The sequence below is a fragment of the Sapajus apella genome, unplaced genomic scaffold, assembly GCF_009761245.1.
Source record: "Sapajus apella isolate SASKATOON/1434 unplaced genomic scaffold, GSC_monkey_1.0 scaffold17, whole genome shotgun sequence".
Taxonomy (NCBI): domain Eukaryota; kingdom Metazoa; phylum Chordata; class Mammalia; order Primates; family Cebidae; genus Sapajus; species Sapajus apella.
Window position 1 is genome coordinate 31,759,951 of NW_022436957.1, and position 26,117 is coordinate 31,786,067.

Below are 26,117 nucleotides of genomic sequence, written 5' to 3' on the forward strand. Positions count from 1 at the left end.
TTTACATCGAGTAAAAAAATAAAAAAAAATTCACCTGTGCTCACACTCATCTCCATTCCTCTATTTATTTATGTGTTTTGATTTTAAGCTTTGTTTAGATATCATTCACATACCATGCAATTCATAAATTTAAAGTATACAATTCAGTGGTTTTCAGTATATTTATAAATATGTGTCATCATTACCACAGTCAATTTTGGAGGTCTCAAAAAGAAATCCAGCACTTGTTAAAGATCATACCCCTCCATCATCCACAATCCCATCAGCTTTACGCAGTCACTAATCTAATGTCTATCTCTATGGACATGCTTATTTTGGAGATCTCATGTAACACGAATCGTATTTTATGACTGGCTTCTTCACTTAGCAGTATGCCTTTTCTTTTAATGGTCAAATAATATTCCATTGTGTGACTATGCCTTACTTTGTTTATCCATTCATTAGTTAGAGGACATTTGGGTTGTTTCTACCTGTTAGCTATCATGAATAATACTGCTATAACCATTTGTGTACAAGTTTTTATGCAGACATACATTTTTATTTATCGTGGGTATACATCTGTGAATAGAAGTGTTGAATTATATGGGTAATTCTATGTTTAACCATTTGAGAAACTGCCAAACTCTTTTCCAAAGTGATGGCATTATCTTACATTCCTACCAATAGTGTACGAGGATTCTAATTACTCTACATCATAGGCCACACTTGTTATTGTCTGACTTCTTGATTCTAGCCATCCTAGTGGGTGGAAGTGGTGTCTCATTGAGGTTTTCATTGGCATTTTCCTAATGAATATTGATGTTGAGCACTTTTCCATGTGCTTATTTGCCATTTTTATACTTTATTTGTATAAATGTCTGTTCAGATTTTTTACCCACTTTAAAAATGGGGTTGTCTTTTTATCACTGAGTTGCAAGTGTTCTTTCTGTATTTCAGATACAGTATGTTATCAGATAGATATATGATTTGCAAGCATTTTCTCCCCACTTCTGTGTGTTGTCTTTTTATTCTCTTGATAGTATCCTTTGAAGCACAGGAGGTTTTTATTTCAATGAAGTCCAGTTTAACTATTTTTTTGTTCTCGTTGCTCTTGCTTTTGATCATATCTAAGAATCCATTGCCAAATGTGAGGTCATGAAGATTTATCCTTACATTTCTTCTAAGACTTTTATAGCTTTAGCTCTCACATTTAGGTAGTTTATCCATTTTATGTTAATATTTGTATATCCTGTGAGAACTTAATTCCTTTGCATGTGGCTACCAAGTTGTCTTATCACCATTTGTTGAAAACACTACTCTTTTCACATTGTATGGTCTTGGCATCTTTGTTGAAAATCAATTGACCCTCTCACAGCCATTGCAGTACATTGATCTCCATAGAGACAGCGCCAGGACAAGTGAGAGCTAGATGGGCACTGGGTGACTCTGTGCCTCACTGAAGAAAAGTAACTAAACATGGGCAAAGGAGACCCTAAGAAGCCGAGAGGCAAAATGTCATAATAGGCATTTTTTGTGCAAACTTATCGGGAGGGGAATAAGAAAAAGCACCCAGATGCTTCAGTCAGTTTCTCAGAGTTTTCTAAGAAGTGCTCAGAGAGGTGGAAGATCATGTCTGTTAAAGAGAAATGAAAATTTGAAGACATGGCAAAGGCGGACAAGGCCTGTTATGAAAGAGAAATAAAGATCTATATCCCTCCTAAAGGACAGACAAAAAAGAAGGTAAAGAATCTCAGTGCACCTAAGAGGCCTCCTTCGGCCTTTTTTCTGTTCTGAGTATCGCCCAAAAATCAAAGAACATCCTACCCTGTCCATTGGTGATGTTGCAAAGAAACTGGGAGGGGTGTGGAATAACACTACTGTAGATGACAAGCAGCCTTATGAAAAGAAGGCTGAGAAGCTGAAGGAAAAATGCAAAAAGGATATTGCTGGATATCAAGCTAAAGGAAAGCGTGATACAGCAAAAAAGGGAGCTGTAAAGGTGGAAAAAAGCAAGAAAAAGAAGGAAGATGAGGAAGATGAAGAAGATGAAAAAGATCAGGAGGAGGAGGAAGATGCAGAAGATGGTGATGATGAATAAGTTGGTTCTAATGTAGTTTTTTTTTTTTTTTCTTGTCTATAAGGCATTTAATCCCTCTGTACACAAGTCATTCCTTTTAGAGAAAAATATTGAAATGTTACACTGTGTAAGATTTGTTTATAATCTGTACAGTGTCTTTTTTTTTTTTTTTTTGTATAGGTAGCACACTACCGAATGTCCCTTTAGACAGCCTTTTTTTGGTGGTATTTTCAGTAGCCACTAACCTTGCCAAGTAGAGTATGGGCGTTGTGAATTGGCATGGAAATTTAAGTCAGGTTCTTGTTATTGCACAGCACAAATTAGTTATATATGGGGATAGTAGTTTTTCATCTTCGGTTGTCTCTGATGCATCTTATATGAAATAATTGTTGTTACTGAATATCACTCTAATTGCAAAAAAGAAAAAGTTGCAGCTGTTTTGTTGACATTCTGAATGCTTCTAAGTAAATAGTTTTTTTAAATAAAAAAAAAATCAATTGACCATAGATACATAGTTTATTTCTATATTCTTTATTTTCTTCCATTAGTCTACATGTGTATTCTCATGCTAGTCTCAAACTGGTCTGATTGCTATTACTTTATAGTAAGTTTTGAAATCAGAAAGTGTGAGTGCTGCAATATTTTTCTTTTTAACAAGATTATTTTGCATATTCCAGACCCTTCCCAACCCCATATTGATTTTAGAATCTGCTTGTTGATTTCTAAGAAGAAGCCTTCTGGCCTTCTGATAAGTACTGCATTGATTCTGTAGATCAATTTGGGGAGGATTGTTATCTTAGCAATGTTGTTTTGAATCAAATTTAGAATAATAGAATAATATATATATATATATATATATATTTTTTTTTTTTTTTTTTTTTTGAGACAGAGTCTTGCTCTGTTGCCAGGCGCCAGGCTGGAGTACAGTGGCATGATCTTGGCTCACTGCAACCTCCGCCTCCCGGGTCCAAGCAATCCTCCTGCCTCAGCCTCCCGGGTAGCTGGGACTATAGGCTCATGCCACCACGCCCGGCTAATTGTTTTTGTGTTTTTTTAGTAGAGACGGGGTTTTACCATGTTGGCCAGGATGGTCTCGACCTCTTGACCTCGTGATCCGCCCGCCTCGGCCTCCCAAAGTGCTGGGATTACAGACTTGAGCCACCGTGCCCAGCCCAGGATATAAAATATTTTTAAAAAGGTACACCTGTACAGGACACTTCCCATGTATGGAACTTATAGGACTGGAAATTGCTCTAGGTGAATCAGTGAATGAGTGGTGAGTGAATGTGAAATCCTGGAAGATGACTGTACATTCCTGTAGACTTTATAAACACTGTATACTTAGGCTACACTGTTTGTTTTTTAAATTTTTATATAATAATAAATGAATCTTGGCTAACTATAACTTTTTTGCTTTATAAACTTCTTAATATTTTTTAAACTTGTTGACTTTTGTAATAAAACTTAGCTCAAACAAATATATAGCTGTACAAAAATATTTTCTTCATATCTTTATTCTATAAACTTATTTTAAACTTTTACTTCTTAAACTTCTTTATTAAAAACTAAGACACAAGCACACACAGTACCCTAGGCCTACAGAGTCAGGATCATCAATATCACCATCTTCTACCTCCACATCTTGTCCCATACTGAAAGGTCTTTAGGAACAATAGCACGTATGGAGCTGTCATCTCCTATAATAACTATAATAACAATATTTTTTTCTGAAATGCCTCCTGAAGTAATTGCCTGAGAGTATTTTACTGTTAATTTTTTAAAAAAATAAGTAGAAGAAGTATACCCTAAAGTGACAAGAAAATGTATGGTACAATAAATACATAAATCAGCAATACAGTCTGGTAATTATTTACCATGGTAAATATATTCTGGTAATTTATTACAAAAGTATTATGAACTGTACATAATTGTATGTGCTAGACTTTTATAACACTGGCAGCTCAGTGGGTTTGTTTATACCAGCATCACCACATAATATGCATTGCAGCAGGACATTACGATATCACTAGGCAATAGGAATTCTTCATCTCCATTATAATCTTATAGGACCACCATCATATCCTGCACTCAGTGGTTGACCAAAACTGTTCCATAGTGCATGACTATATATGCATCAGATTGCTCAGCAGGTGTCTCGGAAAGTAAGCTTGAGCAATCAATGTGAGAGAGAAAAGGAACTTTATCTGCATATTTAACCTCCTCGTCTCTTGTACCTGTCTGCTAAACTTTACTCCATGGGGAGTTAAAGGTCCTAGCATTTAAGGTGGCATTCTCTAGCTAAAGTGTCAGATTCCATGCTCTACCAGGGCAAAAGGAGCCTGAAATTGAGCATGCAGCCGGTCTGCTTGGTTGTAAAGCAGCAGTCAAGAGGTTGGCTCTATTGCTTTTGACACAAGATATAGATCCCCTCAAGCATAGGAACCTGGAAAAAAAAGAGAATTGGCTAAGGTTTCTAGAGGTGGTGGCAACAAAGGAATTGAAGGAAGCACGTAAAAAAATTGGAGGAAACACATAAAATGTATCACAAACTAAAATGGTGTCATACTGTTATTTTAAAGAAGCCTACTAGTTATATTGTCAGTAGCATTAAGTGTAGAAAATTTCTGATTTCTTTCCCTTCCCCCTACCATCCCTGTTGATATGTTCCATCCCAGGTCCTGAGTCAATTTTTATCTCAGGAGTGGATCCAGAAACCCATCTGATCTGACCACCAGTCTCCCATGTCATACTTGCATCTAGTGAGCATCAGTCTGATGCTAGATCTGTTAACCCTGGCTCCTCATTTGCGTTGTAACCACCCAGTGGGTTCTCCTTGCCTCCTGCCTAGACAGAGCCAATTTGTCAAAATAGGGGAATTGTAATAGACATAGAGTTTAATTTATGCAGAGTTGGCTGTATGGGAGACCCGAGTTGTTTTATTGCTCAAATCAGTCTTCCCAGTAATTCTAGGATCAGAGTTTTTAAGGATAATTTGGCAGGTAGGGGCTTGAGAAGTGGGGATTGCTGACTGGTCAGAATGGAGATAAAATCATAGTGGGTCGAAGCCATCCTCTTGCACTGAGTCAGTTCCTGGGTAGAGGCCACAGGACCAGATGAGCCAGTTTGTCATCTGGCACGTGGCAGCGGATCCATCCAGTACAGGGTCTACAAAATACCTCAATCACTGATCTTGGGTTTTACAATAGTGTTGTTATCCCCAGGAGCAATATGGCGAGGTTCATAATCTTATAGCCTCCAACTGGATGACTCCTAAGCCATAATTTCTAATCTTTTGTCTAACTTGTTCTGTAAAGGCAGGCTAATCTCCAGGCAGGAAGGGAGTTTGTTTTGGGAAAGAGCTGTTACCATCTTTGTTTCAAAGTTAAACTATAAACTAACTTCCTCCCGAAGTTCGTTTGGCTCACGCCCAGGAATAAACAAGGACAGCTTGGAGGTTAAAAGCAAGATGGACTCGGTTAGATCAGATTTCTTTCACTGTCATTATTTTCTCAGTTATACTTTTTGCAAAGGTGGTTTCAGCATAATCTACCTTTGGGATACATTTCCTTCTGTCATGTCTGTCCCAGCACTCAGGCCTAGGTTTCTACTTTATTTCTTAAAAGCCTGGTTTGTTGCTGCCAGGCTCCTTCCCTGGGTACTGGTACACTCTTCCTGCCATCCATCGTTGTTCTGGATAGCCCTAAGCCCCACAAACAGGAATCTTTCCTTCAACGTAGGGATCTTGGGTCTTTCTTTCTTTCTCTCTCTTTTTTTTTTTTTTTTTTTTTTGAGACAACCGCTGCCTCCCTGGTTCAAGCAATTCTCCTGCCTCAGCCTCCCGAGTAGCTGGAACTACAGGCATGCACCACTGTGCCTGGCTAATTTTTGTATTTAGTTTTTTAGTAGAGACAGGGTTTCACTATGTTGGCCAGGCTGGTCTCAAACTTGTGATTTGCCCACCTTAGCCTCCCAAAGTGCTGGGATCACAGGCGTGAGCCACCACACACCGCCAGTCTTTCTTAATAGTTGAATTGGCCTCTTTCGTACCAGCCTTACCCATTTCTTCTTTTCTCTGTGTGACTTGCTTTATTTTAAGCTTGCTTCTTACTTAGACAACCCCAGTGATAACTGTTACTTGATGGATATGCCTTTTTCCCGCTGCCCTCACATACCTATCTTCTCATAGTCAGAGTCTGTACTTCGTTTAGTTGCAAATATATGTCCTACTAACCTTTTGGTTTTCTGCTCATTCCAAATTCTTTCCTCTTACTCTGCATGCACCAAACTACAATGAGGCTTGACTGTGTTCTATGTTATTTTAAAAAATACACTTTAAGTCAAATAATGTAATAGAACCAAATCAACATAATGGTAATATCCAAGACTGCATATATTCTTGATCCTTATAGTTTTAATATATTTTCAGTTTGATAGATGACTCACTTTGCCTTTCATTGCCTTATATTTATAGACATAGAGCTGGCATGTAAAAAAAGTGAACTTTATAAAGTTTCTTAATCTTTCTGTTAGGTTTTCAGTGGTAAACATATGCCCTAGAATTATATATCTAGGGAGGCATTTAATCAGAAATTTTAGTACTCTTTTCCATTATTTTAAGTCCTAGAGGACATGCTGTTTATTGGCATGCTAGCAGCTCATTCATACTAATTTGCACACTTAGTAAATCAGTCTGTAAGAACTTAAAAATAAACTCTGTTCAAAACATTTTATTTTTAATACAGGACAATTAGAGACAGTTTATGGTAGTCAGAAATGAAAATGCAAAATACAAAGTTAATTTGCTGTCCGCAATGCCTTGCTTCCTTCCTTACGGAGGGGTTAATTAGAAAGTGAAATCTTATGTCAGATATTTTCTTTGGTTAATTTTGTCTTCCTAGAAAATTACAGAAAACTTACTATTTAAAATGCTATCAAGCTAGAACTCCTTGATAGGTCCCCTCCTAAATGACCCATGAAGGCCTACAGAAATCCAACAATTCAACAGCAGCCAGCCATTTCCATGTATCCTATAAGGAATTCCCAAAAATGACCACAACTGGAGGGGATTATCAATGATGTATGGAATCTCACGTGAAGATCTGGTAGTAGCGGTGGCAGAGATGGGAAGATTCTAAGTGAGTTGTGGTGCATTTTGTTGATGAAAAAGCCAAACTGTGAAATACTTAAAAAGGTTTATTCTGAGCCAATATGAGGACCGTAGACAGGAGAAACATCTCAGGAGATCTTGAGAAAGTGCCTGAGATGGTTGAGTTACAGTTTGGTTTTATGCATTTTAGAGAGCCAAGTTACAGCAAAGACATAAGGCAATACATGTAATGTATACGTCGGTTTGGCATAGAAAACCTGAACATCTCAAAGTGAGGATAGGGAGGGCTTATTACAGCTATAGAAGGATTAAAAGGTATTCTGGTTGGCAATTGGGTTAAAGGGTTAAGCTAAAGACTTTCAGTCCTGGAAAGAAATGCTTGAGTTAAGATAAATGGAATTGTGGAAGGTTCCTGTTATGTAGATGAAGCTTCCAGATAGCAAGTATTAGAGAGAATAGATGGTAAATGCTTTTTTTTTTTTTTTTTCTCGGCCTTAGAAGGTGTCAGATGCTTAATCTCTCCTAGATCAAGAAAGGCCTAGATGCATTAATGAAGATTCTGTGTAGATGCAAAATTACTCCCACAAAAGACAGCTTTGCAAGGCCATTTCGAAATATGTCAAAGACATGTATTTGGGGGTAAAATGATTTTATTTCATCCAGGGTTTGTTTTTTGTCATGTGATGCTATACCAGAGTCAGTTTGGAATTTGATATCTTTTTGCCACACAGAGTCTCTTTCATCAGTCTTATGATATCTATTTTAATCTTAATGCTGGTCAGTTGTGTCTGAACTTCAAAAGGGAGACGGCATAACAAAGCATGTCCAGCTTCCCTTTCCATCATGCCTGGTAATTCAGGTTTTCAGGTTTCCCTTGGCCCAGAGGAGGTCCGTTCAATTGGCTAAGCAGTTGGGGTTATATTTTTGTTTGTAATATTATTGGTGGGATAAGAGTTTATTGTGAAAGGAAAGTAAATCTTGATGTCCCAAAATCACTAAGCTAAAGGGAAAAGTCTAGCTGGGAGTTGCTTAGGGCAAACCTACCTCTCATTCTATTCACGCTCACTGAGATAAATGCACATCTAACTGCCTACTTTGGAGAGTCTAATCAGAAACTCAGAAAAATACAACCATTTGTCTCCTATCTACCTATGAACTGGAAGGCCCCTCCCTGCTTCGAGTTGTCCTGCCTTCACCCTCCTTTCCAGACTGAACCAATGTACATCTTACACATATTGATTGATGTCTCATATCTCCCTAAAATGTATAAAACCAAGCTGCGCCCCTACAACCTTGAGCACATGTTGTCAGGACCTCTTGAGACTTTGTTACATCATGGGTGTGCATCTTCAACCTTGGCAAAATAAACTTTCTAAATTAACTGAGACCTGTCTCAGATTTTTAGAGTTCACATTATCAATTATAAGTTGAGTAAAACCAATCTGGAAATCCAAAATTTGGATGCTCCCAAACCCCAAATGCTCAAAATCAGAAACTTTTTGATCACCAACATGATGCCACAGGTGGAAAATTTCATATTTGATCTCATATTAGGTCACAGTCAAAAGGCAGTCAAAACTTATTTCATGAACAAAATTATTTAAAATAGCACGTAAAATTACTTTTGGGCTATGGTTATAATGTGTACATGAAACATAAATAAATTTTCTTTTTAGACTTGGGCCCTATCCCCAAGTTATCTCATTATGCATATGCGTGTATTCCAAAATCTGAAAAATTCTTAAATCTAAAACACTTCTGGCCCCAAGCATTTCAGATAAGGAATACTCAACCTGTTAACAGAAAGATATATGAAGATATATATATTTCTATAAAGATGTGATTTTTTCCTTAAATCATTACAGAACTTCCCGTGCAGGAAAAACAAACAAATTCCCTACCTACATTTAATAGGTAGATGCTTGTTTGATACAGGAAATGTGCCCAACATCTGCATATTGAGTTATCTCCATAGTTAGATCTAAGAGATTACTATAAAGTAAATATGGAATGATGTCCTCTACAAGTGACCACCTAGGACAGATAAATATCATCTCTTACTAGGAGCAAATGAGAATAAGGAAAAACAGAAATAAAAATTTCTGGCTGGGCCCGGTGGCTCACGCCTGTAATTGCAGCACTTTGGGAGGCGAAGTTGGGCAGATCATGAGGTCAAGAGACTGAGACCATCCTGGCCAACATGGTGAAACCCATCTGTATTAAAAATATTTTTTAAAATTAGCTAGGCATGATGGCAGACGCCTGTATTACCAGCTATGCGGGAGGCTGAGGCAGGAAAAATGCTTGAACCCAGGAGGTGGAGGTTGCAGTGAGTCAAGACCATGCTATTGCACGCCAGCCTGGCGACAGAGTGAGACTCATCTCAAAAAAAAAAAAAAAAATTTTTTTTTTACAATACCAGAAGACAATAGAATACCTAAATTTACACATAGATAAGTTATAGTGAAACCATAGAATGGCAAAGATAAAAGAAATTCCAAAAAGCAATGAGAGAAAAAAGGCAGATGATTTTTAAAGGAACAAAAGTTATACTGAAGGCAGAATTACCAACAGTAACATTAGAATCCAAAGACAATAGCGTTATAGTGCTGATGAAAATTAACAGCCAGTCTAGAATTTTATATCCTAGTGAACTAACACTCATGAGTAAAGATGAAATAAAAACATTTGTAATTCAACAGTGAACTTGATACAATTTAAAACTCAAGAGATTTTGGTAATAGAACAAGTAGAAGGCCTCTTATTGGTGAAGGAAACTGAATTCAGAAGAAAGAATTGGGATTCAAGAACAATGGTTACTGAAATAATCAGTAAATGTGGGTAACTCCCATGAGGATTTCACTGTAGAAATAATAAGAATAAATAATTCAGGTGTTATCAAAACAAAATGAGCTCAATTACTAGACAACAACATTGTAAGGAAGGGTTTGCCATTATAGACATGTAAGGTTCTTACATTTTAGGGACCAGGGTTGAATTATTGTAAGATATTTTTATGTGAAGTATAGATGTTGACTATTTGGGGCAATGAAAAGTATAGAGATAGAATGTATAGTTTCTAAACCAGTAGAGACATAAATGAAAATAAACAAATCTTGATGAATTCAATAGAAAAGAACAAAATGATAAAGTATGGCATAAAGTGAAATGTTAAACACAAATATATCATTAATTACAATAAATATGAGCAGACTAAACTATAAAAGGTGATATTTTCACAATGAAAGCTAAAATGTAGCTTTATACTGTTTATAAAATTACCTGGTAAAATATCAAAAAACCTCTACCACATATTTACTAATCATAAAATAGCTAGCATAAATTGATATTAAAATAAGTAGACTTTATGGTAAATACATGTATTACTTAATTTTAAAAAGGATGAATCCAACTTCGAGAAAAAAATGGAAATTATGTATACCTAAACATATATTCTCAAAATGTATAAAGCAAAAAATTAGTATAAGAACAGAAATGAACAAACTCTAAATTACAGTGGAAGATCTTATTAGACTTCTCTCAATAATTGACAGATTGAGCAGACAGAAAATTAGTAAAGCCCTACTAGATTTGAACAACACAATTATTAAGAATAGGTTTTTCTGTAGCTATTAGGGCTAGCTTTGCTGTGCTGGTAATGATTGGCCATCCTTGCCATTTACATACTACAGTGCTCTGACATCTGTCTATGATCTTCTTTCCCTGTGCTTTAGGGCACGTGGGAGAAAGTGCACTTACAGCTTTTCAGTAAAATCAGGCAGGGAACTGCACACCAGTCTGCCCTGCTGGCAGATACTTACGAACTTCATGGAAGGCAAGTCCAGGGCTCTCAGGCATTTGAGGTTGATCAGGTAAAAAGGGTCACATGACATACTTTTAGTATTCCAAATACTTTTCCTTCCTCAATTCCTACTTCCCCTCTCCTTTATTTTTATCCTCCTTTCTTCTTATTTTATTCCTTTCCTTTTCCCTTCCCCTCTATCTTCCTATCATTCTTTGTCTTTTACCCCCTAAGTATTATATTATTTTAAATCTTGCTGGTGATAGAAAAGGAAAAGAAGTTCAACCTCTTTTTAAGTAATAAAACCAATTTTAACCAATATTTTAAAAATTGAATTTGTCAATAAGTATAGGTCTTTATTATTTTAAATTATCTTATTGAATATTATAGTAAATATAACAATTTAAGCAGCTAATCTACCTCAGAAAAAAAATTTTTTTTTTTTGTTTTCTGTGTGGACCTTATTAAACAAAATTTCTACTAATACAAATTTTTTACAAAATAAACACTGTAAATTTTTTAATTGCTGAATTTTTTTAAATATCTATGGCCACATTTCATATTTTTATTAAAGAGGAAACAGTAATGAGCAGTTGTTAGCGCACAATCACTTACTTTTCTAGAGTATGAGTCAGATACTCATGTGCCTTCAAAAAAATAATAAAGTAAGTAAAATGGGAAAAATTTCACTTTACTTGTGATATGGTTTGGATCTGTGTCCTCGTTCAAATTTCATTTCAAATTGTAATCAGTGTATTGGAAGTGGGAACTAGTAGGAGGTGATTGGATCATGGGGGTGTTTTCACATGAATGGTTTAGCACCATCCTCTTGATGCTGTACTCAGGGCAGTGAGTAAGTTCTAGTGAGATCTGCTTGTTTAAACGTCTATGGTGCCTCCCCCCACTCTCTTCTCTTGCTCGTGCCCCTGCCATATAAGATGCCTGCTCCAGCTTTGTCTTCTGCCATGATTGTAAGTTTCTTGGGTCCTCCCCAGAAGCCAAGCAGATGCTTCTATATTTCCTTTATAGCTTGCAGAACCATGAGGATATTAAGCTTTTTTTAATTAAATAAATTTCCCAGTCTCAGGGATTTCTGGGAAATGCAAGAATGGCCTAAGAGAGCAGGTAAGTTAGTCTTTTGACTTATGTAATAGAAAAAAAGCCTACATTAAAAGTTTTCAGTAGTAGGTAGCAGTGTGATTAACAAATAAGCCAAAAAATTCTCTAAAATATAATTATTCACGTCTATTTTTAATAAATATTATACAATTATGTATATACATATAATAAATATAATTATTCATTCTTGCTTGTTCATTTTCTGAATTAAAAGCTCTTACTGTTTGCTAATAATATACCAAAAACTACTGTAGAAGGCAGTGTTCAACTTACTATATCACTTCATCTCTTCCACATGTCGAATGTGTTTTTATACAGTTATGACATATTAAGGTAGAAACAAGTCTAATAAATTAGGTAACCAAATTATATTCTATGAAGCCTAAAAATTCTTTTGCAGTGCTTTGGCTTATCTATAGCAAGGCTGTGGAAGTAAATAGGGATTTCTAGCTCCTCATTCTACTTCCACCAGATTAACTCCAGTTTCCTTTGTTTAATATGTTAATTCAATTTTAAATATTGTTCATACACAGTACATATAAGCCAGAAAACATAATTTTTTAAAGCTATTAATCAAATCCCACTCATTGAAACAGATTAAGAAGTTTGGAGGGGAGTATGGGATAAAAAACTGCTTATTGGGTACTATACCCACTACCTGGGTCCAATATACCCATATAAAAATTCAACACACATACCCCCTGTATCTAAAATGAAAGCTAAAATTAAAAAAATAATAAAACTAAAAATTGTTTTATAAAATCTATGTTCTTAAATAGGTGGGAGAATATTAAAATCCTGCTTATGTCTTAGGTTTTGCAACTATTTTTAGATGGTTTTCCATTTTAAAATCACATGCCAAAAATATCTGGGAGGGACTACCTTGTCTCGGGGTGGGGGGGTGGAAATAAACCCTTTTCTGATACTAAAAATATATGGAGTAAACTTAGAAAATAAACTTGTGGTTGAAAAATGAAAGGAAAAAGAAAAAAAGAAAAAGTTGAGTTAGAAAAAAACCTTAAGTTGTTTGCTTAAGGTCACACAATGTAGAATTGGAACCAAAACTGAAGAAAAGGGTTTCTAACTCCCAGTTGATTTTATCTTTTTTAGGTCACCAGTTTTATACATGTCTCTTTCTCTGCAGTTAGGACATTGTAGATTATTAAAGTAAAAGCTCAAAGGGATCATATCTGCCTATACACAGGTTTTGTAGAGTCTCACTTGCCTCATTGACCTGGTCGTGTCCATGTGACTTGCTTTGGACAATGGATCATTTAGGAATGGGAAAGAGGCAGATATTTGATAGCATCTTTTACATTAGTCTCTTTTTTGCTGCTGGTAATTCTTCTGTACTCTATCAAAAATGATTTGGCTCATCTCATACAGGATTAGAGTGCTCATGGACAGAATTCCCAGCTGAGGTCCAAAGACTACAGTCAATATCCAGGATATACACAGGTCAAACTACCCAGGTACTATACCATGTGGAGATGATAAGCTGTCCCAAATGAGCTGAGGCTACATAATTATGAGCAAATAAATGGTTGTTGCTTTCAATCACTAAGCTTTGGGGTAGCTTATGCAGTGGTGGATGACCATAACAGCGATATTGATTTTTTGTTCCAACTATGAACTATTCTAGGATCTAAACATAGTATATTTTTCATGGGCTATTTGAAAAACTGTAGATAGCACTGATTTCTTCCAATAATCAAAATTAAGTGAAATGATGTAGTCTTTACTTCTACAAATTATTTCTTTATGTTTCTTTATTTTCTTCAGTAATTGTAATTTTTGGTAAATTTGCATATATTCAGTTACCTTAAATATAGAATCCTGACAATTGCCACACTTGTAAAGAAAAGGTAACAGGTTAACTACATCTGAGTTGAGTAGGGATGGAAGGGACAGATCCAGATAGTCCCTAACATTTGTTATGTCCAAGTCAAGAGTATAAATGGAAGCCCACATACCATACATCTGAATTTTAAAAATCTATAAATCAAACTAACACATTTCAAAATAAAATACATTCTATTATTCCATTTTAACAAATCTAACTTTATAAGAACTTTGAAGACTAAGTTTGAATTTATAATGTTTTGACTCCTTAGAGTTTTGCAGTAGAAAATGACAGCACAGGGTAGCTGGGTGCTAGTCAGGTGCCCACACCATTCTTTTCTCTCTTTTAACTCTAACATGCACTCTAATGGTTCTTATGTTTAAACATGTGGATATGTCAGCCCACACACTTACTCTTGCTCCACACTATCCTAAGAGTGATCTCTTAGTTACTGCACAGTTCTAGGAGTCTTCTATCTGGAGGACTGGCCTAGGGAAGAGTCTTGTGAAAGCACTGTAAATAGGATCAAGGCACTATGGATTGTGAATTATAATGTCTCACGAATTTGAACCATGGGCGGGACTGGGATCCATATACATCTGTTCCATTGGGCCCATGTACTCTTTCCACTGGAGGTAATGCTGGAGGAGGCTCAGAGTAAGGCCATAGAAAGCATAAAGAGCAGGATAGGAACCTCTTTGTCCTGGGATTTAGGGCAGGCGTTAAGCTGAGATCTGGTCTTGAGAGCAAGTAGTTTGACAGGTGATCTCAAAGCCTAAGTAGTGGAGTGGGAGACTGCAAAAAGAAACCAATTCTGGGGGTATTAACTGGGGCTCAGTCCCACTGGGGACTTCTGGAAGTTGGTGTTGAATTCACCTCAGAGTTATTCTAACCAAAGGGCAAGAAAACAGGTTTTTTTTTGTTCTTTTTTTTTTTTTTTTTTTTTACCAATTTTGATCAATTTTTGGTTTGGTACTGCTCCTGCAGGATTTTATTACCACTTCTAGCTGATCTGTGTAAGGATTGAGTACCATTCTGTGTCTAGAGAGAACTTTCAAGGAGGAAGTCACAATTATCCAAAAATACATGCCTTGTAAGGCATACGTAAAGGAGACACATCAAGGCATAGACAACATTTGCTACAGTCCAGAATTGGAAATAAATTTAGGAAAACAAGTTCCATTATGATACGGTGGCACAGTGTGTCCAGTAAAATTGCTGAAGATCAAAATGGTTTCTACCTCCGCTAGTTTACATCTGAGGGGGACTCAAATACTGGCAAATAACCCAGAAGTGATCTCTTATTTATAATATATATAACCCCTACTTATGTTTCTTAAACAATTCAATAAAATTATTTTTGATATTTAAAAAGAAACAGATACTGTTATATAAATATATCATCAAAAGTAAAACTATAATTCCCACACATTCCACTATTATAATTTCCACACATTCCACTATTATAATGGTTTTTGTTTTTGGATTTATAAGGGAGAGGGGCTGACATTGTGTAGTCCTTAAGGTCCTTGCTCATAAACATTTTATGAGTTGGAAAATGTACACTTAAGACTGTCTTTGCCTTTAACTTTCAGACTCAGTAATCATTAGGAAATGAACATATTTTTGGAAAAAGTAATGTATAACATAAAGCTTTTGACAGAAATTTTATACTTGTGCACTGCAATGATTGTTTACCATTAAATAGCTAGAGGTTTTTTTTATCTTTAAGGAAAATAGATATTGTATAATTCTTAAAATTTTCCAATCAGTTTAATTCTCATTAAAATCAATTTAAATTAATAGAATTCTATTTAAGTTATATAGACTAAATATTTTTATTTCATGCTGTTCATCCGAGAAAAAAATGAGTTCTCTTTATTTCTGTTACTAAAACAACGTTTGATCAAATAATTTTCTGTCCTGATTTGTTCTATTGTGATTGCCACAATCTAAATACCTCTCTCAGTATAAAAGTAATCAATGAAGAACAGATGATAGAATGTGTTTGGAGTCCTTTTTGCCAAGAAAAAAAATGTATTCTAAAATTAGGTTTATACTTGAATAGGATAGAATAAAAATAACATTCTGACAGCCTTTAAGAGTAACTGTTTTCTCCTTATACCAGCTGATAGTCTTGGACTTGTTGGATGTAATACAGATTTCAAATGTTATCCATTATCAGCATATTTTAATAGGTACTATTAAATGTAACATTATACATTATATACAGTGTATTACATATAGCAACATAGACATGCAATATATTCTGTATATTTTCAATTAAGAAGATACATAACATTACATAATGTGTAATTTATAACACACACATAAATTCTTTTAAAGGATTTAGACTAGTTAATGTTCTTGCATATCTTGGCATATAAATTTAATTGCATTTGAAAATAACATGCCACCTTTCACATTTGAAGTGTTCAATGTGAGAGAATTAAAATTATAGCCAATTAATGTCATAATTTGTGTCTGGCCCGTTGATTTGTTTTCTTGGTTTCAGAGAACTTCCTTGCACAAAATTGGGCATCAGACGTTTTTAAAAATCATTTGTTGTTCATTGATTATCTAAATATTTTGGCATTATCCATGAAATTTTTACTTATATTGTATTCTACTTTAGGGTTGCCAAATTTTAATAACTATTTTTTCACTTTATGGAGACTAAGAAAATGGTGACCTTCAGAGAAAAAGTGGTGTTGCCTGAAAGGAAAGAATGCGAATAGATAGCCCACCTAGCATAAGAAATAAAGCTAGCTATTAACCTGAGGTAAATGTTATAACAAGGTGTTATGAGAAGTATTAATTACACATGCCTCTTTCTGATTCCCTAGGTTATTAACTATGAAAAAATTATTTCTGTCTGCTAGCCAACTTGCAAATTATTTTGATTGCTGTGGGACAGAGCACCTCTAAGTCATTGAAATGTGGCAGACAGTAAAGCTTATCTAATATTGCATATATTTCCTTATGTCTCAGCCCCCTTTCAATTAGATAAAGTCACAAAACTGGGTCTGGCCACTTAAATGTAATGTGTATTAATTTTGAGCTGAAAACTTAAAAGTTCTTAAGCGAAATTCCAGCCATTCATTTTCTCCTTACCTCTCAGCCAAAGAGCAGAGATGTTCCTTAAGGTATAGCGCTGCAAGATATCTTTCACAGTAGGGAGTCCTGAGTGATTTTGAGGAGCAGACTGTTCTCTGACCTATGCAGTATATATACTCGAATTGATAAATAAGCTTTCATAGTAAGCCCTAGAGATTTAGAGGTAGTGTGTTATCCAGTGAAACCTATTCTAGGTTATGCAGTACAATTTAATACAATAATATTAAGTATTGCTTACCAAGATGAATTTTATGATTTATGTGATTTTAAATGAACTGTTTTAAAATTATTTTTATAGATTCAGATCAATCTGTTCCAGTTCCTTTAAAGTTTGTTCCTCTCCTTCCTGGACGCTACCCTTGTAAAATTTTATTGCAGTCAAGATATGATGTGCGTGCCTATTGTGTTGAAGGTATTGTGAATGAAGAACAACCAGAGGCCAACTTCAAATTTGAAACACCAGCATTTAAAGCTCTTACTCAGAATATTCCAATAGTATGTATAAACATTTTTGGTCTTTCTTTATTCTCATTGCCACTGTGCCAACTAAAGTCCTCCAGACCTCTCATCTCATCTTGAATTATTACAAATTTCTGATTGTCTTATCTGCTGTCAATTATTTCTTCATATTTACGTCAAAATCTCTTCCAAAATTTAAATGTTATTATGAGACTCATCTCGTTTATCCCTTCTGCTGGATCTCTTTGCTGAAAGCAATTAACTCCAATGTCCTTAATGTATGGTTAAATTGCTTCTTACGTCAACAAGCAGAGTTGTGGACTCACAGATCACTCTACTCTAAATTCTATTGTGATCTAACACTTGGTTAAGATGGGTTCACAGGCACTGAGAGCAATGATTGGCTGTAGCTTGGCTACTTTTAGTCAAAGTGACAATATTGTATAAAAGAAGGTAACGTAGTTGTAAAGAACTTTGGATTTTTAGAGGGATAAATTGACTTTTCTGGTTTATTTGTTTGTCTATTTAATTATTAAAGGCATGACAAGAGTCAATCTGAAGCATGAATTTTTATTTTGATGACGTATATAATCTTTGCTACGTGAGCAATCTACCAATTAGAATACCTGTTATTACCTCTAATTAGGAGTCAAGTATGTCCTCTAAGGCCATTGTATCATTTTAGTGGTAATTAGTAAGTGAGACAAGGGGATATTTCTTTAGATATTAAATAATCCTTGGATAGATCTATTAGGCAGTGCTCTTACATGACCTAGAAAGAACATGTAGTCATCATTATGCCTTATGTTTATATTTTTGATATTTATTCTTAACAAATGACTTTCCAATGGTGATTCTTAAGAAATGCAATTAAAAATACAATATATAATGTTATAAAAATTACCAAGAATTCGTATGTAATTCAATTTCATCAATGTCATCTCTCTGATATTTTTGTACCTTTTTCATGCTTTAGAAAAATCAAACAATGAATGAATGGAAATGTCAAGTTACTATAGAAGGAGAATGGTTTTATGGACCTGCTTTTTTACGTGTTCGATCAGGTGAAACTGTGAAATATCCTCTCACATTCAAACCTATTTTGGAATGTGTCATTATGGTATGAACTCATTGATATTTTCCCCAGTATTAGTTAATACTATCATTAGTTAATAAACTAATATATGACATTAGTCTTTTAATTGATAATACAACTTTTTAGCAGAAAAGTTAATATTTTCCATGAATTTGACTATTTTTACTTAAAACTTTAACACATGTTTTAATTTGAGGCATAAACATCATAAAAGTAAAAATATTTTTGTCTTTGAATACTAGCATTCAAATTAATTTTACACAATGTGCTCAATAAAATAATTACTTTGCTTCCTATGCATTAAAGAAAATGGTTTATCAGAAAATATTTTCTTAAGATGATATTTCTTTTACATGGAAGTAGACAGGCATATAATTACTGTATATGAGAATGCCTATATATACTCTGTAATTTAGAGAGGGTAATGAGAAATAAATGACTTTTCACCAGAAATTTGTCTTTATGTGTTCAGTAGAAGCCTGTATTTGTGTATTGAAAAAGTCAATGGCTAACACCTCTCTACAAACTTATTTTATTAACCAGACGCAAGATTAATAAGATACCAGAAGTTAACATTTAACTGTGACTCCTTTAGACCTGAAATTTGTTTGGTTTCTCATAGGGTAAACTTATTCTACAAAATGAAGTAGATGGCATGGAGCACATCTTTAACATAGAAGGGGTTGGAAAAAAACCTGTGGCCTTGGACCACATCACTGTGGAATGTCAAGTAGGCAATGAGACAAAAAGACCTATAATATTGCCTGATTTTGCAACTAGAGCCCTAACATTTAAGGTAAGAATTTATTTGTAGTGTGAAAGTGTTTTCTTCTGAATGTAGTGGATTATATGAAATATAATAATTACAAGCAATTTTTAAACATTTAATTTTACTTAATTAGAGAAACAATGCCACATAAGATGTTTATTCATTTAGAATATTACTTCCATTTGCAATCTGGCAAAGAAGGAAGAAGAAAACCAAGTCCTACCTATTATTAGTCCAACAGCTTTTAAGTATAATTTCAATTATAAAGTTGAATTAGGATGAAATAAATGAAGCACATTAAAATCTACTTATTTGAGTCATGTACTTTTTGTTGAAAAAATTGTACATGATAGTAAAAGGTGTTTTCAAAAATATTTAGAAACATCTTTTAAATTTTTAATGTGAAATCTGTAGGCACAAGAAAATTTCTGAAGTGTAACCTAACATTTACCAGGGTGAATAGTAGTGGAAATAGTAAGGAATGAATAATTGTTTACATCCTTTTACTTATTTATTTTTTATTCTATTTTTTTATTTGCCTGTTGCTCAGTTTGGAGGCCAGTGGTGTGAGCTCAGCTTGCTGAAACCCTCCACCTTCTGGGTTCAAGTGATTCTTGTGTCTCAGCCTCCCAAGTAGCTGTGATTACAGGCATGTGCCACCATGCCCAGCTACTTTTTATATTTTTTTGTAGAGATGGGGTTTCACCATGTTGGCCAGGCTGGTATCAAACTCCTGGCCTCAAGTTATCCATCCACCTTGGCCTCCCAAAATGCTGGAATTACAGTCGTGAGCCATTGTGCCTGGCCTATATCCTTATTTTTTGTGAAGCATTTTACTCTGCCGTCTTCACTTGGTTTGTTTAAACCAATCTTTAAATAACATTTTCCACTCACTCCTACATTTATCTACAAATAATTACTTACTCAATAGGATGCTCAAAAGAAACTTCAAATATCTACACATTGAAGTGCCTGAATTCAGTTTTAGAGGGGACTACAAAAGTTTGTAAGTTCTCTGGATTTACTCTTTGCTTTTTGTGTAACCTTGATTAATATGTGCCTTGGTTTTCTTTTTCCTTCTTTGCTAGATTGCAAATGGAAGCAATATTCTAAATGAAACTCTTATCTTTTAATGTCTAGCTAAAACTATTTAGTGCCATCTCTTACCTTCAAAATCACAACCTAGTCCTTTCCCCTTTTTTTCGTGGGATATCTGGATTTTAATATATGTTTTTTTCTTTGTGTTTTTTTCTGTTGAGTTGTGCTTTCCTTGTATTTTATGATATGGTTTGCTTGTGTCCCCATTCAAATCTCATCTCGAATTATAGCTCCTATAATTCCCATGTGTTGTGGGTGGGACCCAGTGGGAAATAATTGAATCATATGGGCGGGTTTTTCCCATGCTGTTCTCATGATAATGAATAAGGCTCGTGAGATCTGATGGTTTTATAAAGTGAAGTTCCCCTGCATATGTTCTGTCTTGCTTCCTGCCATGTAAGACATGCCTTTTGCTTTCCACCGTGATAATGAGTCCTCCCCAGCCATGTGGAACTATGAGTCAATTAAACATCTTTTTTTTGGTAAATTACCCATTCTTGGGTATGTCTTTATCAGCAGCATGAAAATGCACTAATACATTTTAACTATTATCCTCTTATCACCTATGTAATTTGCAAATATTTCGCCCCATCCCTCAGGTTGCCTTTTATTTCATTGATTTTCCTTTGCTGTGACCTCAATGAACTCGTCAGGTAACCTGTAATGTTTGGCACTGTTGACCTATCTTCTTAATGTTATTCGTCCTTTATATTATTCTACCTTTCTTATTTCTTTGACATTAATTCCTTAACATTGGATTATTAAGTGATAATCAAGCCTTGATTATTACTTATCTGGTCTTTTTATTTACCTAATCTTCTGATTTCAAGTTTCATGCATCAAAAGCATCCTTACTTCTATATGACCTCCCACTTGGCAGTTTCCTGGCTTCAAGCTGTCATCTAAATACAAATAACAAATTCATACGTTTATTCAAGAGGTATATGTTAGCTTCAGCACTTCATTTTCAACTGCTTGCTATACCACTCCACTTTGATAATATGTTACCATAGACTAGACTCAGTATATTCTTTTAAATCTTTTCCTTGTTCAGTTTTTCATTGGTGCTAGTAACTATTTTTTATGATGCTTTGTATTTTTAAAAAGCTTTTTAATATACATTTTATTTTATTACTTAAAGTTGAGACCTTTTTAACATAAAATGGGAAACTAAAAATTAGAGAATATAAATGAGATATAGGTAAAATGCTATAGAATTTTATCAAATTAACAAAGTAGTAGAAAATAATTATATAATAAAGAAGACGACAGATGTGGGACTTCCACAAAGGTGAAGCAAGAAGCTTTGTAAATTCATTTTTTAAATGCAGTGAAAACTCTGGAAAAAATTGTCAAAATCAAATTTTTTGGTGATCTTGAAATTAATGACTTGAAATAATCTAAGGAGTATATATTTAAGAAAAACTTGGAATTCTAGTAAGAGCAAGATGTATTGTGGCATTTTTACTTGGATTACTTCTATCCCTCTCTCCTTAGCTCTTCAATCTTGCAACTGTAGTAACTATGAAAACCAGCAGCTTTGCAGTCAAAAGAAATGATCTTTTTCCAAGTTCTCTAGCAGCATCCCACAAAGAAGGCATTATCATTATTTGACTTGTCTCAGAGTTTACTCTCATGGATAGGCCCTATCCCTTAGAGAGTTTGTCCAAATTATTTACCAGCAATTGTTTAACATTGCAATTGCCTGAGGCTGCAATAACAAGAGCAGCTAATAAGAGATTGGCTAAAAACTTGAAGATCTGGAATATAAAATGCCCTTAGGGGATTTAAAAATCTCTGGCATTTTCCTGGGGAACAGGCAGACCACATGGATGCTCAAGATTGTATGCATACCTGAGAAAGCCCTGAGAGTCCTAGTTTTTCACCTCTGGCTGACATAGAGAAATTGTGAGAGCTGAAAAAAAGGCTAAGTCAGAGTTTTAAACTACTAGAGTACTTAAGGTATTCAACAACACATATATATTATTCCTTGTCAAAGGGTAGAAGATTTATTGGTTCTTCACCATTTATAGAAACCTGTGGCAAATTTTTGCTCATCACTAACCCAACCAAGCAGAGCTTCTGTGGGCACATACTACAGTGAATACAGACTTTACAGAATTAGTTCAGAAAAGTCACTAAACCATAAAAGAACAAAATAAGAACAAGCACAACAAAAACTAACCATTAGGAGGTGATGAAATGATTTCCAAAGTGGCTATATTACCTTATATAAAAAGTAGTTTTCAATAAGAAATTATGAGATGAAGCAAAAGGACACAAAGAAACCGGAAAGTATGACCAATGCCCAAGAAAATAAAAATTGTTTAAAGCTGCCTCTAAGGGAACTTGTATTACCAGTCTATGGTGATATATGGACTTTCCCTACACTACTGGAATGTTTGAAGATTCCTAGAAAAGAGAATTAAAAAACAAGGGTTGGTGAGGATGTGGGTAAAGGAAACTCTTTTAAACTGTTGGTGAGAGTTTAAATTAGTACAGCCATTATGACAAACATTATGAAGTTTCTTCCAGAAATTAAAAATAGAACTATCATATGATTCTGTAATTCCACTGCTGGGTATATATTCAAAAGGGTAGAAATCTGCATGTCAAAGAAGTATCTGCACTTTCATGTTCATTGAAGCATTATTCACAACAGCCAAGATGGGGACTCAACCTGAGTCCATCAACAAACGAATAGATAAAGAAAGTGTGATATATATATACACACACAAAGAAATACTATTCAGTCTTAGAAAGAAATCCTGTCATTTGTGACATGGATGAACCTGGAGGCTATGATGTTGAGTGAAATAAGTCAGGCACAGAAAGGCAAATACTGTATGATCTCAATTGTATGTGGAATCTAAAAATGTTCAGTTCATAGAAGTGGAGAGTAGAATGGTGGTTATCAGGGGCTGATGAGGGGAGTCATTGGAGAGATGTGAATCAAAGGACACAAAATTGCAGTTCGAAGAAATAAGTTCAAGAGACTTATTAGATCTAGTGTAAACATTGTTATGATAATTATAACAACATATTGTATTCTTGAAAAGAGCCAAGATAATAGATTTTTTGTTCACCACCAAAATAACTATGTAAGATAATGCATAGATTAGCTTGATTTAGCCATTTCACAATGTATACATATATCAAAACATCGTGTTGTACATTGTAAATATATATAATTTGTCATCCATTAGAAGCATGAAAAAGTTGGCTGGGCGCAGTGGCTCATGCCCATAATCCCAGCACTTTGGAAGGCCGAGATGGGTGGATCACTTGAGGTCAGGAGTTCGAGACCAGCTTGACCAATACAGAGAAACCCTGTCTCTACTAAAAATACAAAATTAGCCAGGTGTGGTGGCGCATGCCTGTAATCCCAGCTACTTGGAAGGCTGAGGCAGGAGAATTGCTTGAATTGGGGAGGCAGAGGTTGCGGTGAGCTGAGATCACACCATTGCCTTCCAGCCTGGGCAACAAGAGTAAAACTCCGTCTCAAAAAATAAAAAAAAGTATTAAAAAATTCAAAAAAGTATTCTAAATAAGAAGTCAGTGACAGAAGTCCACATCGTACTGTTTAATTTCATTTCTAATAATTGTTTATAATAGGCTCATATGTAGAGACACAAAGTAGATTATTGTTTGCCTGAGCAGTGGGTAATAGGAAGATATAAGCACTCAGTAAACTGAAAGTTGGATTTAGCCAGGGTGTGGTCAAATGCTGCTTAAATATTTTATTTGTTTTATTAATACTGATGTAGAAATGTATTGAAATGGTTCATCTCTTTTGTATATCAAACTGCCTAAAGACAATTGTGCATGGTCGATGAGAGATATTCAGACTTTCTAAGCATCACCGATCTTAGTATAAGTAGTAGCAGAATATAAGTATTATTTGTTTTATAAGAATAATTTCCTTTGTTCTATTTTTAAATAGGTTTCTTCTTATATTTCTTTTCTACTGGATGTAGAATTTTTCTGGCTTGCTATTTTTTTAAAAAGTGAATGATTTTGTTGGGAGTATTTAAATTTCAATTTTTTCTATGCTTTAACTTGTTGCAGTAATTTCATGTAATGTAACATACTAAAGCATAGAAAAATATTTTATGTTGATCCTACATAATTCTCGTTTTTGAATTATCATTTCTAGGTGACTACAGATCTTCCAATAGTGTGGGGAAATCCAGAGATTACCGTATACCCATATAAAGAAATTCCATACATTCTACATGTGCGCCCTTGGAAACGTGGTATAATGAAAGGTATGATATTTATTTAAAAATATTATTCATTTTGCTGCTACACTAGGATGGAGATATGATGAGACAAAACAGAAATGTTTTTCCTCTTTCTATTAAGTGATTCAGAAGAAAATTTGGTTTTACATTTCAGTCATTAGCTTTCTAAATAATCAGGGCTTTGATGCACTCAGTTTATGTTTAGTGCTATATTATCTTGGCCATTTATTCAAACTTGTTTGTGGAACAAATTCCTATAAATAGAAATATTTAATTAAGGGTCTTTACATTTAAAATGTGATAAATAGTTTCAAATAGTTATGCCAGTATTCCAACCCAATGACATTTTAAGAGAATGTTTATTTACAGGATTGGGTATTATAAAAACATCACATGGCACTTCCTTGATATATGAAAAATAAATTAAAGGTTTGATATATGTGATTTTTTCTCCTTTATCTTCCCTTTTCTGTAATAAAGTATGTATTTATGCAGTTTTCCCCAATGGTCCCTAAACAGAATTACTTACATGGGAATAGGATTGAGAGGTATTCCTATTCCTTTTTGAAGGGAGAGGAGTAAGAAGTGATAGAAGGAGTAATAGCTAGTACTGAGGGATTATGATTCATCAAAGGAATAAGGTATCCTATTTGGGAGAAAATTAAATTTCCTATGGTAGTTGGATGCTGTTGAGGAAATTATCATAATATAGGTAGGTGGATACAGCTTTAGAAGTTTAGAAAGCATATACATATACACATATTCTTTCTATACTTACATATGTAGTGGTAATATGTAAGTATATATACCAACTACTAGTACAGTACATATGTAGTGGTAATATGTAAGTATAGAAAGAATATCTACTGCTCCTTGGATGTGCTAGCCTCTCATCCCTCCTTACCTCAACAAAGTGTTTGAGGGAAGGTTATATATCTAATATAGAAGTGATAGAGAGCTGCTGCAAAGAAGAAAGTGCAGAGTATACTGGATGCCTATGCTATTAAAAAGAAGAAGGGAAATTTCAGAATGACAACCACAGTGATCCAATTATTACCACTGTAATAGAATTTATGTAGGAAGAAACAGCTGCCCATGCCCACTCCCTGCTTCTAGTGTGCTTAACCTCAAATGCCAACACAGCAAAAATTGTTAGCATCTTCGGAAATATTTCCCTTGTTTTTGAGGTGTTTGGATTTACAAAGCCCATTAATAACTCCTCATTTGATAGGCAGATTTGAGCTATAATGTCTCTAGTCCAAGCATTTTCATAAAGTAACATAGTTTTACCATTTTTTAGGTAATCCATAAGAAGTGAACTGATTTAAAGAAATTGAAATTTTCATTTTCATTATAATTGTCAATGACAGTACTAGTAGTTGGTATATATTCCTTAATTTTAGAGTT

The 26,117-nt window shown here is 34.6% G+C and overlaps 1 protein-coding gene and 1 pseudogene across 1 annotated transcript in view; both read left to right on the plus strand.

Moving 5' to 3' along the window:
* CFAP47 (cilia and flagella associated protein 47) overlaps positions 1 to 26,117 on the plus strand; it is a 443,615-nt gene that overhangs the window by 295,438 nt on the left and 122,060 nt on the right. Inside the window, exons 46-49 of the mRNA XM_032286197.1 lie at positions 17,343 to 17,539; positions 18,480 to 18,623; positions 19,222 to 19,395; positions 24,623 to 24,734. Of these exons, the coding sequence (XP_032142088.1) occupies positions 17,343 to 17,539; positions 18,480 to 18,623; positions 19,222 to 19,395; positions 24,623 to 24,734 (627 nt within the window). The remainder of the gene's footprint in view (positions 1 to 17,342; positions 17,540 to 18,479; positions 18,624 to 19,221; positions 19,396 to 24,622; positions 24,735 to 26,117) is intronic.
* Positions 1,402 to 2,077, plus strand: LOC116556809 (annotated as a pseudogene).